Consider the following 18,476-nt stretch of genomic DNA (forward strand, 5'->3'; position numbering starts at 1 on the left):
TTGCACTGTAACAAAACACCTTAAAATAAAGTGTAATTGATACTTTTTTTAGCCTTTTTTGCAGTGTCAAATATTATATAACATATACTGTAATCCACATATATTTTAAGTGCACAATTACTAATGATAATGCATCTGTAAAGACAACAGTTTTCTGTGTAGCCAGTTAATATTATTCATAATATACCTTTTCTATATTGGTCAATGTCGCCGAGGTCTGGTTTGTTTTGAGTCATGAGGACATTACTCTTCTTGTTAATCACATCCCCTGTCAATCAAAGTAGCGTCAACTCGGCTGAGCTTGTATATTGTGGCCAAAAATGTGACCTTTAAGACAAACTGAAGGGTTTTGACATTGGTTCAGTATCCCTCATATTCAACGTCAGACGTTTCACTCTTTAGGGGATATGGTCAGATTGTGCTCAGCACTCAAAGTTTTTCTTCCAGGGAGCGTTTTGAAAGGCAGGCTGCCCGTTTATAGCAATACTGACTGTCAAACAATAGTGTAAGGGCAATAGGGATGGGAAGCTGCTCACAATGGAGCTCTTTTCTGTCCCGAGAAAGTGTGGGAAAATCTCCCTCGTCTATTCATACATTTTTTCTTCTTTTTTTCCATATAATGAGGAGACTGATGAACGCAACAACTGAGAAAAAGAACAATTGCCATCAATGACAAAGCACAAGTGCTCGATGCTGAACCCTGTAATGTCTTCTGGAAGGGTTAATCATTTTAGGAAGGGTTTTGGAGACAAACCTTTCAGCTCCAGTCCTTTCTGTGGCGCTCTTTAATTCCTCCAGTTGGAAGAGAACTGTAACACTTGACATCCTCTTACACTCTGTGCTGTTTGAGCATATTCCCACGCAGCAGGACACATGAAGACAGTGGCTTGGGTCGGCCACTATGAGAAACCAGGTTTTTAGTTTAATACATGTAGAAACTTGCTGATGTATCTACTGTACACATAATATATATTTAATGCATTTACAAATGTAATTTACTCTTGCGATGACAACTGGATTTTCAGCATCATTACTCCAGTCTTCAGAGTCACATGATCCTTCAGAAATCAGTGATGCTCAAAAATCCTTCATTATTAATATTCTCAATGTTGAAAACAATTTTTGCTTAATAAATTGCATAAATAAATTTCATAAATGCAAATAAAAGTTGTTCATTGAGCTTCCTGGAAGAATCCTGAAAAAAAGTACCACCAGTTCCACAAATACATGAAGCAGCACAACTATTTTCAACATTAATAATAATAAGAAATGTTTCTTGAGCACCAAATCAGCATATTAGGATGATTTCTATCTATCCATCCATAACTTCTCAGCTGCAGACATGTTGTTCGTCATCCATCCATCCATCCATCTCTTAACTTCTCAGCTGCAGACATGTTGTTCGTCATCCATCCCTCCATCCATCCATCCATCTCTTAACTTCTCAGCTGCAGACATGTTGTTCGTCATCCATTCATCCATCCATCCATCCATCCATCCATCCATCCATCCATCCATCCATCCATCTCTTAACTTCTCAGCTGCAGACATGTTGTTCGTCATCCATTCATCCATCCATCCAACCATCCATCCATCCATCCATCCATCCAACCATCCATCCATCCATCCATCCATCCATCCATCCATCCATCCATCTCTTAACTTCTCAGCTGCAGACATGTTGTTCGTCATCCATTCATTCATCCATCCATCCATCCATCCACCCATCCATCCATCCATCCATCCATCCATCCATCCATCCATCCATCCATCCATCTCTTAACTTCTCAGCTGCAGACATGTTGTTCGTCATCCATTCATCCATCCATCCATCCAACCATCCATCCATCCATCCATCCATCCATCCATCCATCTCTTAACTTCTCAGCTGCAGACATGTTGTTTGTCATCCATCCATCCATCCATCCATCCATCTCTTAACTTCTCAGCTGCAGACATGTTGTTCGTCATCCATTCATCCATCCATCCATCCATCCATCCATCCATCCATCCATCCAACCATCCATCCATCCATCCATCCATCCATCTCTTAACTTCTCAGCTGCAGACATGTTGTTTGTCATCCATCCAACCATCCATCCATCCATCCATCTCTTAACTTCTCAGCTGCAGACATGTTGTTCGTCATCCATCCATCCATCCAACCATCCATCCATCCATCCATCCATCCATCCATCCATCCATCCATCCATCTCTTAACTTCTCAGCTGCAGACATGTTGTTCGTCAAGTGATTAACAGGCAATTGCTTTTTTCTCATATCTTTTGTTTTCAATAATACTTTATCATTAAACATGGTCTGACATTCGCTTATAGTCTTCCTGAGGTGTAAATCAAGCTTTTAATGTTGTTTATATGTCGATGTGGTGTTTTTAATATGCTTTGAGACAAACTATGTACAAATTCACAAGTCAACACCATTGCTGAGTAATTTCTCCTTAAAATTGCGGTGAACCAAAGACGCGGTTTGAAATCGCTGGTGTTTCTGACGTCACAAACTACCTTGTAACCAATCACGTCAACGTGTGATGTGATCGTCAACGAGTGGATTTTTTTTTCACGGAAAAAACATTTAAATATAATTTTGGTGATCAAAGATGCGTTTTAATGGATAAAATGATTGACTACAGGGGGACTTTATTTTACTTTATCCATCCATCTCTTAACTTCTCAGCTGCAGACATGTTGTTCGTCAAGTGATTAACAGGCGATTGCTTTTTTCTTTCATATCCTTTGTTTTCAATAATACTTTATCATTGATCGTGGTCTAACATTCGCTTAACATGCTTTACACTGTGAGTGACACTGTTTACATTGCTCTCAAGGCACTCAAAAATGACCCTTATTGACATTCAAATAACACCAAGTACAAGTGCATACTACAAACAATTCTTATACTCTCTAAATATCTGACTGTGTTGGTGTGTATTCAATGAGATAAGCGGCTCCTCTGCGTCTCATTTACACTGGAAAAACATGGAAAGTTTCTGATGCTGAGTGCCCAATTACAGGCATATTACGTTTATGGAGCAGGATTTTGATCTCTTGTTTGAGAAAAACATTGTTGGTGGTCAGGTCAGTAGAAGGTACGAGTCATCGGTTTCCAGTTATATTCTATTTTACCCAGCAACTGTGAGCAGAATGTGCAAGGGCAGATCTACATTATTGTTTCACCGATTTCCTGTTCAACTGCATCTCTTAGTAAAATGTCTTTGCCTTTGTGTCTCATCCTTTCTTTCTCTCTGGAGCGTAAAGGAGTACATGAAGAAAAAAAAGTCGGTGGGGAGTCTGAAAGAACCTGAAAGAGAGAGGAAGAGGACCATTCAATTTAGAAATATCTAAGACCCACCTAATATGTAATAGTGACCTCAGGTGCTTTCATCTATTTGCTGTACAAATAGTGATCAGATTTAGTAGAAAGGAAGTAGCCCTATCTGCCATGTTTTCATTTCTTCAAAGCAACCTATATAAGGTACACCACATCTTCCTGTTCAAATCTATAAGAATCTATGCACTGGCAACATATGTATTTCTGATGTTGTTCTCAATAGAAGCATGTGACATTTTGTGCATAATTTCTACAAGCCTCCAGAAGAATTGGTGTTTTCTATTAAAATAATGGAAATGCTACTGACATGAACAATAATACCTCTTTGTGAAATGAAAACAGGAGTGACAGAACATTCTGTTTCTATTGTGAATTTATTTGATGGATTTATTGGATTTATTGCAATGATGCAAAAAGTCACAGTATACTAACTCATATATGTGCTTTGTTATTTCATAATTTAGCTCAGAGATTCTCTTACCAATATCTTAATGTTGTATTGTTATGATGTTGTAATATCATCCTGTCAAATGAGAGGGTTATTCAAAACATTTATGCATTTGACAAAAAAAAATGTATCCAAAGAGACTTACATTGCACTCGAGGTATGCATTTTAGCAGTTCTTGCTTTCCCTGGGATTCGAACCGATGTTTGTGTGGCTAGCACGAAGGAAACTAAAGGAAATCCAATTTTCTATCTCAAGTAAGAGATCAATTTGTGACAAAATACTGAGTTTCTCTGGACACACAGCATTTGACTTCAAAATGAGAATATTTTTCCTCTCCCTTAAGTCAAATAAATAGGCCTAATATTTGTTTATTTAATATCTTTGAATTGATCATCGGTTTTTGCCAACCTTATCACACCAGACATACACATATATGTGTTATTTCTGGGTCGTTCCCCACCAGGTTTAACATTTTTAACATTAATGTTGCTCCTATATGCCTATTTGCTTTATTATGAGAAACATCTTTAATACTATTTTACAACACTGTGTATTCTGTATGTGGTGTAGATAAACACCATTTGATCATCAAAACAAAAAAATTAAGCCATTTTCCTCTCTTGTGTGACGAGTCAATTTTGTAGAAGCGTCTTAGCTATTGTCTTATAGTCAACACACAGACAATTAGCAAACATTACAATTATTTCTTGACTAATGAAAGTCAACTGTACTTTTTAAGTTTAATTGAAAATCCATCTAATACTGTTCTGCCGTTTATCGAGGGGATTTGCTCCTACAGCCTTGCTAAGTTTTCTCGCTCCTTGTCTCATAACTCCCCCTCGGCCCCCGCTCACAGGAAGCTGCACCTGTCACCTGGGGGCCCCTGCCTGCACTCAGGATACATTTACATAACCTCATTTAGCAGTTCACAAATCAGAGCCATTAAGAGCTGCTAACAGGAACCAAGGGTTCTAATTTAGCCTGCCTTTCACAGTGGGAAAATTGGGCAGCTCAGGCCTACAAATAAAGACTCAGGTCTTGGCTTTGATTGTTGATTGTGATGGTAAATGTGCGGATGATTAGAGCAGATTTTCCCCTTTATTGATTTTCTGCCAAAACACAGCATGCCACGGTCCTGCACTAGGAAGCTAACTCGGATCGGGAGAGGGGGGCAAAAGCTTGAGACGAGGGCAGGGGTCTGCGTGATCACGTGGCAAAAAGTCTTTGCACACCACCGCCGTAATACTGTATATGAAATTGCAAGATGGCAAACACGAGGCTGTGAATGAGAGATTAATGAGAAGCTTAAAATATTAAGTTACATGTTTCCCCAGGTGACCATTCATTGAGCACAAAAAGAGCAATGTCAACATTACCAGAAAGCGAATGCGCTTCCTTCTTAAGCAACACTGAAACGATATTAATGAAGTAGGAAATAAAATCAAGTGGAGCATGTTGGGCTTTATTAGATATTATAATATTTAGACACACTGTACAACATTACAAAGCTATTCACATCATCATGATATTGTTCTCATGAATCTCTTTTAAGAAAACATTTAGGAAAAATCCAAGTGTATGAAATTGCTAACTAAGTTTTGCTATAATATTATTGCTTCAAATTCTTTATTAACTCATCTTCGTGTCATTCTAAACCTGTATGACTTTCATTCTATAATTTTTTGTCTATAATTTTTTGTCTGTAAGTCAATGGGGTCCAATGCTTTTTTGGACTCCATTGACTTTCATTTTACAGGCAAAACCAAAATGTTTTCTATATAAAAATATTGTACCATTTTTTTTTTTTTTTTTTTTTTTATATTTTACTTCGTGTTCTGAAGTGGAGAGCAAGTCACTTTGAAAGTAAATGACACTGTTATACTGTAAAGGCAAAACCGTATAACCAATAAATTAAATAAAAGATGCTGCAAATGTCCATCCTATCCGACAAAATTGTGACTGAATATCCTAAAAGGGGATAGTCTGAAATAAATGGAAATATCTCAAACAATAAAACGTACTTATGAACAAAAGCATTCACATCTATGATATCAATGCTCTTTTTTTCACATTGATTGAAGTCATTCTAATTCATAAATGCATTTTGTTGCCACCATGAATCCACCCCATGCAGACTTTTTTCCTGGAAAGAACAGCCGTGCAATCATGTGGATGATTTTAGCTTGAACCCCTTTCATTTACCATTCATCAGATAAACTTCAGCGTGTCACTATACATAGCTCATGTCAAGTATGCTTACTCGAAATGGCTCTCAATCGGCAGTAGATTTGGCAAAGATCTTCTTATAATATGAAAGAGCTGATTCAAACTTACACGTGTTCACTGCCAAACTGGTGAATCTGAAGGTGTCTGAAGTGTTTGTTGTCTTAACGGGCAGAGGAACTTCATTAGCCGAGTCATGAAGCCCTTTCCATTCCCTGTTTTGGATACATATTGAAGCTGTGGTTTGGTGCCATGTGTGGATGCCATGCCAGCAGTGTGATGCAGAAAATAAAAAAAGCAATGTCATCCTCAATAATGTGTGATGCTATAGACAGAGCAGAAGATCTGGCACAACCATGGCACACTTTGGATGTCTTCCTTAATCTGACAATCAGGTATTGTAGCCTACAAACACAATCCTGTTCAATAACAAAGACAGTGCTGGGGTAATTCTAACCACCGCTATAGCAGTTTATAGGGAAAGGCTTATGATCAGACATTTCGGCTTAAATCTCCCAAAATTAATGAGCCACATAATGGGAAATGTCGCCATTAAGCTATAACGCATTATGCTGTCATTCTCTGCCTTTGAAAACGATGGAGCAACAAACAACTGTTGTTGTCCCTGCGGCAGCATCCCGTTTAAATTAGCTTTAATGAGCATGTAATTGCTGGGAATAGACTGAGCGGACCAGAAGCAAACAAGGTTTCTAATTGATTTGCATTTCTCTTTTTTTGTGAGCAGGCGCTCATTGTCCGAGCGCGCTATTGATCGGCTCCTGTGTATCGCCCCGCATGTGTTTCCCTTCATTAACTGATAACGGGTTACTGATGACTCCCATCCCGGCTCTAATGTGGCTTAACGCCTACTTTGTTCCCGTGTCATGTCGGAGGGCAGCCCGGAATAATGAGTAAGTGTGGGTGGGCTGTGTTTGGGGCTATCTGCTGGGGAGGCGTTTAGTCTGCCGGGTGCAAAGAGATCACTGGAGGGGTTAAAAAAGCAGCACCTCTTAGGTCTGGATTACTTTTAACTGCTGCACAGCGTGGGTTCCTCTTCCATTTTAACCAACAACCTGAAGCGATCACTTGGGTTCAGGGCTCGATTAGTGATATAGACTCCGAACTCTATATCACACTATAAAATTAACTTTAAACAAATAGCTAGAAATTTATTTACACCTGCATGATGCTGTGGTGACCAGGTGGGCATTTTAGGTTGCAGCGCACAAACATTTTTAAGGTTGCCGCGCACCAAAAAGGCACCATAGCTACATTTTAAGGGTGCAATAGCTGCAGTTTTGTAAATTCAGCATTTTCCCGAGATCTTTCAACGAAATATTAGTTATTTAATGGCAACAAATATTGCCATATCAGTCAACACTAACGACCAATTCGTACGAGTGAGTAGCCTACGAGGTTGCGAATTCGTACGATTTGGGTAAACCCTAGTGATGGGTAGGGTTAGGGGCGGGGTCAGGGGTAGGTCATTCGTACGAATTAATACGAATTGGCCAACTGGTAAAATATGTACGATTTGGCAAAAATCGTACGAATTCGTACGAGTGAGGTCGTATGAATTAGCCACCTCGTAAAATACGTACGAATTGCCGTGAGATCGGGTTGGTTGTTCATATATAATTTACCAAAGGCCTAATAAATCCTACTTAAAAAATAAAATAAAAACTACTGACTTAAATTTTTAAGTACTATCAACTTTGAAATGTAAGTAAATTCAACTTAAATCACAATAAACTGACTTAAAAATTAGTTGAATCTTGTATAACTTATAAAGAAAGTTGCAAATGGCTTAACTTATTTTGATGATTTAAAGCAATGTAAAAACATAACTTATTGATCATATTTTTTTTACAGTGTAGTCTCAGTATAAAAATTCAATAGTAAATAATAGGCTACAGTTAAATTTAAGTAGCCTTTTTCGTTCCAAATCTTAATAATACAACTGAATAACTGTAGCCAGGAAATAAATCCCTAAGATTACTAAGGCAAGTTGGACTGCATGGGGGAGTGTCTGTTTTTTTAGACTGGTAAAATAGGCCTAAATGTAGCTATGTGATTTATATTGTGCATAGCTTACTCCGGAAACTAAACAACCAGTCACAGAAATTATAATCGTCACAGACGTTTACCCCGATTTTCTTTGGCATAGAATTGTAAATTGAGCATAGAAATAATAAATGATACGCCATACGTGCAAATGGCTGAGTAATACAATGGTCACACAACGGCGAGCCGCTGCGCTCACAGAGAGAATTGCATGTTAGCTAATTGTTAATTTGGGCGACTCGCGCTGGCTAATTATGGCGGCACCGCCAAGCCATTTGCATGATGGACTTGCCACCTGCCTCGACGCATGACAGCTCGCAGCCTGGGCAAACTATATAATTACTGAACAGTGGTGGGGCAATTTTTTACTGCCGTCCCTTTGTGTGACATGAATTCTTCCTAATGACATATTTTATAAAGGGGCAAATAGCATCCCTCCTTCCGGTTCTACAGAAAAAAAAATCCATAATCTCAACAGGTCTTAATGTTTAAGCCATGCACCGCACTCCTCTATAGGCTGATTTTTCACAGGCCTGCTTGTTGTGTTCCGCCCACTCCACGGTCGCCCGCATTTAGGCCTGACATGACTAGCAGAATGCAATGGTTTGAGAGATAACAATGATTCTTATTTTTCACTCTAGAATATTTGATTTCTTGAGACAAGCAATGTTAATAGTTTATGCACAATCTTGTTGGCCATAGTTGTCTTTTTGACATAGGCTATACGTGAGACACATTTTTTTATTCATTTCTTAACGACTGAAAATTATATTGAAAGATGGTTATTCTACTCTATTAGGCAAAATGCCAAATATACACTCTTAAAAATAAAGGTTCTTTATTGGCATCGATGGTTCCATGAAGAACCTTTAACATCCATGGAACCATTAAAGGTTCTTTCTAGTGAAAAAAGGTTATTAGATTATTAAAATGTTCACACTAAGAAAAAAATGGTTCTTTTAAGAAATGATCACTAAAAGTTTCTTTGGGGAACCAAAAATTGGCATTGCTGTGAAAAAAAACACACACATTTTGGAACGTTTATTTTTAAGATACAGAGTGACTGTATTTTGTTGCTTTCCTCTTAGAATAGTGTTAAATGTAGAATATTATTTAGAATGCTTCTTATTTATATTCTTCACGCTAGATTGCAATTGCATGCTAATTAGGCCCTACTCCACAAACACTGTGGAAACTTTGACCCTGAAAGTGATGGTTCACCCTTTTAAAGTGAATAATCCAGTTAAATCTATATATTACCGACATAAAGCTTATTTTATGTTACATGGTGAAACTAGTTCATGACATTGTTTGCTGCATTTGTCTTGTCCTGATGTTCAACTGCATTAGCTTATTATGATTTTAATATATAATTCCCTCGTTGCTGATTGTTGTTAATCCATTTTGTTATTTATAGATGGGTTGTTTAGTCCTATTGATGGCTGGTGATGACTGCAGACTTACGGTTTAGATCCGCTATGTTTAATTTTGATGCTGTTTTAATAGTTTTTGTTGTACCACGCTTAAGTAATCAGATAGTGTTTAAGTGACAAAAAGTTGATGAAAATAGCAGTGGGGTGAGGTGATTACATGTTATTTAGCGGGCGAGGAAGTGTTAACACGGTTAGCAATGGTTCGCTGATCACCAAAGGACTCCCGCTGGTACAGTAAAGACTGCATAGAGCGCCTCTTGTCTGCTCACTATTTCATTATGGAGTCATGACCCGCGCGCTGTCGCACGAGCCACCCGGACATTTCAGAACATGCTTATTATTTAGAAAGACGTGAATTCCATATGCAACGTGTGGTCTAATTTGTGGACACATTCATATTTTTAGATTTGTGGAGTAAAATTTTTTGTTTTTATTTTGAAGTGAAAAGATTAGAGCATAGAGAAGGCCCACAGAACCCAAAGTGGCATGTTGTTACTAGTGTTGTTTTTTAATTGAATTATTGTAATTCATTGGGTTATTATTCAGTAATTGAGTGAAATCACTCTTTTGCTTTTATATCTTCAATTAAAATTCGGCTAACTGAATATGTAGGCTTAAAGAATGAAATGCCTGAATATAGGTCATACCTTTCAGATCAATCTCTTTTACTGTGATTCTGCTTTGTCATCGGTTATTCAATTAAAACATTTAGGAAATGTTTCTATTTATTTCCTTTCACAACACATATTGGTTGATGCATCATCATCCTGCGCGTGCTATACTTCTATCTATGTTACAATTTAAAAGTAAATGCACATTGTTTTTAAGGGGGACATATTCCCCCGTCTTACGACTGCCCAATCCTACAGTATGAGGGCTGTCCTCAAGAATCTGTTACACATGAAAAATAAATCAAATGATCACGACCCGGCTGATTCATTGTTTCAAAACATGCGTGAAAATCGATTTAATCTTTTCTTACATCCAAGAAGAAATGAGGTATTTTCTTATCGGAACGTTTCAGGAGTTTATGATAATTTGCCTCATTGTAAATTTGACAATTTAAACGGCAGGATTCTAAAAAAAAACACTGCCATTAAAAGAGTAATTTTCTTTGATGAGAAGAAAATAATAATAAAGAAACGAGAAGGTATGAAAATGCAGTTTTTGTTCAATGGATGAGAAAGACTGCATTCACATAAGGCTGAATGCGCTGCATTTCACTGGTGCCTCAATTACACTGAAAGGTCAAGTATTGCTGCATCTTGTGTTCCGCGCTGCATGCTAAGTATTTCTTCTTGCAAATGACCCTCGTCTGCGTGCGCAGTACAATGGCCTCAAGAAGCAGATAAATACTGGACAATTAAATATATTTTTGCTACTAGTTGACAATAAGATTTACTAAAGGAGGTGATTGCAGTTAATGTGTAATTGTGCCATTTGTCATGTACATACTGAAGCTGGTCTAAGAAAGAGTTGGAAGCCGTAGACGAAAACCAGTCTTTTTCTTTGTTACTTTGCTTTTTCAATCCCCATTTAAGACGTGTTTAGATTAAACTTGGAAGATGAGGTATGAAGAAAAAGTCTGTCCTTTTTAATCAAAGGCTAACTTCATTCTAGTTTTCTCGTTTTAAAAACTTAAATTAAAAAGTAATTCAGTGCAGAAGTACCGACAAAAACAGATTTTCCTTTTTGCTCCATACTGTAAACGATCCAGCCAAATTTATTGTCAGTTTTATGTCTGTTAAACCTCTCTCTCGGTACTTCGTTTATAGTTGTTGCTCTCTCATTTCAAGCACATGCTGCGTCTGTGGTGTGTCAGGAATAGAGTTTGAGTCATGTTGAAATATAATAGGATTATATTTTGTAATTTGTATATGGACCGCTCTCGCCTGACTTTGTTGCGGACTGTACATTTTCCAGTTAAGCATTTCATTTAAAACTACGTTTGTGCTTTTAAGTTATAGCCTATAATTGCAATTTTACTTGAACAAAGATGTGTTTTTAAAATAAATGAAGTTATTATTAAGTATAGTGTGCATGGCAATGATGGTGATATAAACTTCAGCACCCCGGACAGCTCCACAGCAAATTACATAATGCAATCTAAAGATACACTGTGGCAAATCATTGCATAACCTTACTTTTAGAAGGTGTGGCCAAACCAAGTTTGTTTGGTGTGGACATGTTTAAAGTCAGTGAATAAAAGATGGTCGTTTTAGTTAAATCAACTGGCATGATTAGATGACTTAGGCTATTTGTCGTATTTGACACGTATAGGCTATGACGTTTTATTTGCGCTGTACTTTACATAGCCTACTTTACGTTTCTTTCTGCTCTTTAAAAATCTCTGTATGACAATACTCTTAAAATCCAGTTTTATTTATGTTGAGAATCTTAGATACACGATTAATGCCAAATGTGTATGGTTATTTTTGTCGAGATGGGCACAATTTGTGCTATAAATGCAGATAAATCAATCACTTCCCCGAACTACAGTTTAGAATAAACCAGGGAACGGACCTCGGAAACCCTGATTGCATTGAGATTGGTGTGTAATTGCAGAGAGGTGACTGAGACCTTTGCACCCAAAGCCTCGAGGACAGTCCGCAGTTGTGCAACGTGTGTTGAGTGAGAGTGATGAGAGCATACACGCTTCCAACAAGTCATTTTCAACAGCTACAAGCTCCACATAAAGACCACACACCGAGCCTCAGACATGTTAATGTAATCTGGAGTCTTTCAGAGGAGCTCTAACAAAACGAATCCCCGAAAAACCTAATAGACTCTTTCGGCGCTGCTAGATTGCTGTGGAAAATGATTGAATTTGCACAACGGATAAAAGAGAAAATCTTACTTGCCTATAAAATGAACGTTTATTTCATGTATTTGGTTAATCAATTTATGCAGTCTTGCGAGGAAAGTACGTATAGCAGACATCCTCAAATACAAGTAGCCTAATATTGTAATAATAAAGCCCTATTCTTTTAAAATTAAATGTAGCTCCTTGTAAATCCAAATTAAGTATAGGCCTACATTTGAGCTTATATCTTGTCATGAGAAACTGACAAACGAATATTTAAATTCTAAAACACGTGTACTCTCATGACTGGAAAGTGGGCCTACACATTATTTGGATTTTTTTTTAGATCGCAAAAAATCTCATAGTAGTCGCCCATTGATCTTATCTTTTTAGACACATTATAGACATTGCTAAGTTTTTGGTGGAGGTTACATATAATTGAGTATCAGTGCAAGTAAAAGAAGCATCTGTAAGCCTTCGAAAGTATAATTTCGGACATAATCGACAAAATGATCTGTTGATTTAACGACCCTTCACAGAAAAGAAGAGCGCCATTACAATCAGTGAGTCATTAAAACGCTCGCGCCCCACTGCCCGCTTGCTGGCGCGAGAGCTTCACATAAATACCTTCATCAGTTGAAGGTTTACTACATGCAGAGTTTTTTTTTTTTTTTGAATAAAATATATAAAAACCCAGGCGTGAACAGCAACAAGTGCCTCACCGACCATTCGGCCTAATGGCCAATTGTACAACTTTTGCTTTGCATTAATAGTTACAGCAACTTTGAAACCATCTGTATTGTATAAAGCGGTATAGAAATAAAGGTGACTTGACTTGACTTTACTTGACTATCGCTGTTGGTTCGTAGTAGCCTATACAATATCAGGGTAATCAGTACTTCGTTTATTACAATATTTTCACAAATAACAGAGGTTTATAAACACTAAAAGACCAATCAATGTTCTTCAGCTCTGGTTTGTGAAGCAAAAAGATTCCCTCACAACGCTAAGGATATTCTTCTTCTGGAAATATTTTTGATCAATTTAGCATATGTATTTTGTGCAATTGTGTAATATAATTGTGTAATTGTGTCATAAAAGCGACAATCTTAAAAATGGTTTAGTTTTTTTTTGTGTGTGTGTGTGTGTGTGTGGGGGGGGGGGGGGGGGCACATTTAATCAAGGGGTTCTTAAAATCTTTGAAATAACAATAATATGGTCGAAACTAGTGAAATTTAAGATTTAAATATAATTGAAAAGTTAAATAAATGTTTTGCACCACATAATCGATAATTATAGAATTAATATCTGCATGTCATAGAGTTTATAAATCACAGAAGTCCAAAATATTCTTTGAAAATAATCAAGTCCAACTCAGACAAAAATAAGACATAAATAATTAGGATATTATTGAAGAGGAAAGAAAGAAAGAAAGAAAGAAAGAAAGAAAGAAAGAAAGAAAGAAAGAAAGAAAGAAAGAAAGAAAGAAAGAAAAAGTCTGACTCTTTAATGGACCGCGGGCTTTGTATGTCAATACACAACCGAATCCTACGTGGGCAATTTATGTGAATTAATTTTTATTTGGTCAAAACGTGTAAAAGAAATGTCAAGTAGAAATGTCAAATTTAATTCGATGATTTGCTTGTGTGGACTAGGCTACATCTCTCACAGAGAAACCCACGGCACACACTTTCAAACTCAGTCAGTCTTACCTCAGCCTCTGATGTTTACGGTCTTTATCAGTGGTAAACACGGGCATTTGATTTTGATCTTCACAAACACGGTATTGATGGACGGCGCTCTGATAAGTGTGTTTATTTCGTCTTGCAAAGTTGTTTAGGAGAATTGTGTAGTTTGCACAGCGATGTGATTGATAGGTTAGCTTTTAGGAGCGTTTGTTTGATGTGTTTCTCTCAAGGAGTGTAGACCTCACCTGCTCTGACTCATTCTTCATACGACAAAGAGTTACAAAAAGAAATCTCCACAAAAACTTCGTTTACTTATCAAAGGGATAGGCTACAACTCATTTAATAGGTTATTCACTAAATACAATTAACTTAGGATCGAGTTTGTTAAAAGGAACTTTTACCATTATTAATCCAATTGGTATAAAATGTGTAAGTTTTATATAGCCTAAGCATTTAAAAATATTTATGCTAATAATTGCTTTTCGGCGTCATTTTGCACGTAAATGTATTCCGGGCTTTTCAAAGATATTAAAATGTTAAAAACACGGCACAAAGTCAGCATTTAATTTACTTCCGACATATTTAGGCTACTAATGTATGTGGTGTGACTTCATGAGTGTTGCGACACACAGAAAACGACATAGCCTAACTATTTGCAGAATGAACACTTTATAGGAGGCCTGTCCAGCTCCACAATCCTGAAGGAATATCCATTACAAACAGTAGAAATTGACGAATGCGAACAATGTGCGACTGCAGCAAAAGCTTGTAGCCTTTAAATGTAAGGCTAATTGTGTGGAAGTCTGTTGACTTTTAAACTAGTTAATTAGGTAGTTAATTTTATTCATCTTGAAGAAAAATGTTCAGTTAGTCAGGTCCCACTTTTAGCACCGCAGAGTGAAAGATTCTTACACCCAAATCTAGAATAAACGTATTGTTAGGCTACTGTTATTATTGTCATAATTTATTAATATGATTGTATGACTGCGTTTAAGTCAAATATCTATATAAGTTACAAGAAAATTAAAACGTACAAATAACAATGGAACTGAAAAAACATTTGACCCTTAATATCGATAAAAATTTTGTACAATATACATATCGCTAAAAACTATGTAATCAGTCCAAACCTTTTACAGAAATATACAAGCTACGTTTTACAGTGAAATCTATAAGAAATCATGAAAGGTATTTAGCAGTCTAACTGTGAGGGGTACGTCTTCATTTTTAAAATCCAACAGGATGACAGTATATTTGTGATTTTAGCTTTTCAATCAGTCTCCGTTTAAAATCTAGTGTATATATAAATAATTCCATCTTCTTAATGGTGTTTTGGCGCTCATCCTCACAATAAAAGATTTGATACCTTTTGGCATTTGGCAATCCTCGTGTCGCTTGCAGCCTTGTCACTTCTCCCTCCAGAAAGGAGACAAGGATTTCAGAGCGCAACCACTGTTCGCATGGTCTTTTTTTTTTTGAGCAGAGTGTACAGATCATCTGCATCCACCTGTCATTTTGTTATTGTGTCATTGTCTGTTCCGGTGTCACCACGTCCTGCCATAAAGCAGAGCAGAGCAGGGCAAGGCCGCTCCATATTCGGAACCAGAAGAGTTCAGGTGTGACAGGCCGGATACCTGGGTTTGAAGAGATGGAGGGCTGGCAGCATGTTGGCCCAGATCTGGGGACTGGCCGGCGCTGCCTACCTGCTGACTTTGATGCTGGCCCATTGAAGAACTGTTATTGGACATAATCATGACGTTTCCTCCCTGGTGATGGTGGTTTTGTACACCGGTGTTGGGTGTATGGCTGCTGCCTTGGCAGGGCTTTCCGTCTTTCACCAACACTGGCACGGCCACCCGCCTTGGAGACTGTTGCTGCTGCTGACAGGAGCCATTGTCTTGTTGCATTTGCTGCTGGGACACTTTGTCCTTGGCCTGCCTTTTCATTTTATATCGGTGGTTTTGAAACCAAATTTTAACTTGAGTCGGAGTCAAGTGAATCATGCTGGCCAGATGTTCCCTTTCCGGCGCGGAGAGGTACTTCTGCTGCTTGAACCGTCGCTCGAGCTCGTACACCTGCGCCTGGGAGAAGAGTACCCGTCTCTTCCTGCGAGGTGTGCTGGTCAGCGGACCCATGCTTTTACCAACATCCGCCAAAGAACCCAGAGTGCCCATACTGCCCATATTCATTCCAGACGAGGAACCCATGAAACGAGAGACTGAAGAAAAAAAAACACACAAAACCGAACAGTCTGATTTAGCTTTGCAATTTAACAGCATACAGTACAATATTTCCTTCTAATAATGACCACAAAAAAAATACTAAAATAAAAATAATACAAACGCTCAGCTCAGCGAGTTATAACAGCACAGTAAAAAGAGCAAATATTGCGATTGTGCACTATTACGCAATCGCATCTTGTTAGACTGTTCCCAGCTTTGGACATACACTAGAACTGCGGTTAAGAGTCTGTTAATTGATACAGTTTGTTTGGGTTTAGATAAAGCACCTGGCACGTTTAAAGTGTGGTTGGCTTAACATATTTCCCCTTAATACTGCCAAAAGCCACATTTTCAAGCTATAAAGTTAACTAAACAGCTACAACCAAATTCTAAATTGTACATTTCATAGCTGACATGTTTAATACACTCAGTATATTTTAAAATATTTGTATAAAAATCCACAAACAGTTCTTGCAAATACAGCTCAGTCTCACGTACTTGTAGAGAAGCGTGGGTCCGGATTCGTCCCGTACCAGCTGGTGGCCGTCGTGCTGCCTCTCATCCCGTCTTGATAGGCCGGCAGGTCGCTCATGTTGCCCAAATTCCCGTTACAGTAGCCCCCCATGGCTGAGTGTGACAGCTGGGAAACTCCAGCTGCAGTCATGTGGTAGGCAGCGGGTACTGTTCCATTGTGGCCCATGTGGTGCTGCTGCATCGCCGCTTGCGTGACTTGGGGTTGTCTGTACGATGCAAGTGGAGCCCCCAAGTTGTTCCCCTCCATACTCACTTTTTTGTAGCTCTCTTCAAGAGGACTTAAGATATCGGATACAGAAAAAGGAGTCGTATGCTTAGGGCTCATCGACATTGTTCTGTGTTGGAAAGGGAGAAATTAGAAGGCACGGCAATCTCTCCTTCTTTTTTTTGGCCAGCTCCTCTGTTCCTGTTGTTTCACCGTCGCTGCAGCAGGATGGAAACGATATGAGTGTGCACTGGAGTCCGCCTTAATTGGTTTGAGTGGGAGCTCGAAGCTGACTTTCGTTTGTTTTAGCTTGGTGCCAGGTTTAAGGCTTCCATCAGAGGCGGGGCATCAGCAGCCAGGGCAACAATACAAAGCAGCGCTATCATCTGTGCACCCACGCACAATTTCTATTACGCGGTCTTCAGCTACCCATGCCATCCCCCAACCCCGAAAACATTCGCGCATGTAACAACACCTGTGCGTAAATTTAATTCGTCCATAGTTCATTTTCCGCGCGAGGCTGTTTATTTCGCTGTGGTGCTTGCAAGAACGACAAGGAACACAGCAAAGGATGAAATATTGACAGTTGGAGTGATGTTTATAAGGGCCCCTTGATGTGAGAGCATATGCGGACTTCAGACTTTGAGAACCACTCAGTTTCTGAAAAAAGGGAAAAAAAACTTGAGTTGAACTACTGACTTTTAATGGCCACAAGAGGCTTCTGGTGATTGCAGGCGTGTTTGTATTATGCTCCATCGTACTCAAACATGCAAAGGGCCCTTGCAACGACTCAGGAACACTGACTGACAAATAAATAAATACATATGAGCGTGTTAAGAGGCCAAGTAAATGATTAAGCCCGTTTCCGTTTGATTTTATTAGACATAGGCAGCGTGTCGTCCAAATTCCCATCCATGCACTCGGGCTCAGACACGCGGTACTGAAGAGAATGAACTCGGGAGGAGGAGAGGCTCTCAGGTAAATTTAACGACGCTGAAATAACCTGAGTAAGTCCTGAAGTAACTCCGTGTAAGTTCAATAATGCATAGCTTACCAGTGCGCCCCGACGCCTATAGTTCTCCCTCAGTACAACTGGACAGAAAAACAATTTTACAGAAATTTGTATGATTGGGCAGTAGACTTTACAAAATCGACAAGATTAATTTTACAAATTAAGCAGACAATTTTCATTTTTTATATTCTTTATTGTTGTTATTATTAGCTATTTCATCCTATTTCTATTTTAACAAATATACAAATGTAATTTGTTGCTATTTTCAAAACAACGCGTTGTTGCTAATCAACCAATCAAGATGCTAATCTTTTACTCTAATGTCTAACATTACAACTAATAATAGGATGCTATTAGCCTACATATTTTCATTTTATTTTCGTCCTCCTAATATCGCAATATGTGGATCTATCGTTCATTTACTCAGACAATAACACCATTTATCGTATCAAATTTAAAATTGCCAATAGAGGAACAAACCTTTTGGGACACCAA

The 18,476-nt window shown here is 38.2% G+C and overlaps 1 protein-coding gene across 1 annotated transcript; it reads right to left on the minus strand.

Annotated features, from left to right (window-relative positions):
• Positions 1 to 14,661: 14,661 nt before the first annotated feature.
• On the minus strand, positions 14,662 to 17,306 carry nkx2.1 (NK2 homeobox 1). The gene is made up of 2 exons (XM_082142658.1): positions 16,729 to 17,306; positions 14,662 to 16,226 (listed from the first exon to the last, which is right to left on the minus strand). The coding sequence occupies exons 1-2, from the start codon at positions 17,093 to 17,095 to the stop codon at positions 15,553 to 15,555; spliced, it is 1,041 nt and encodes a 346-aa protein (XP_081998784.1). The 5' UTR covers positions 17,096 to 17,306; the 3' UTR covers positions 14,662 to 15,552.
• Positions 17,307 to 18,476: the final 1,170 nt, after the last annotated feature.

Source organism: Leuciscus leuciscus (genome assembly GCF_965113295.1).
Source record: "Leuciscus leuciscus genome assembly, chromosome: 17".
Lineage (NCBI taxonomy): Eukaryota > Metazoa > Chordata > Actinopteri > Cypriniformes > Leuciscidae > Leuciscus > Leuciscus leuciscus.

Coding starts and splice junctions, on each gene's coding strand:
- nkx2.1 (XM_082142658.1), bottom strand. CDS start 17,095: ATGTCGATGAGCCCTAAGCATACGACTCCTTTTTCTGTATCCGATATC. Junction 16,227..16,728: donor GGACCCACGCTTCTCTACAA/GTACGTGAGACT, acceptor TTTTTTCTTCAG/TCTCTCGTTTCATGGGTTCC.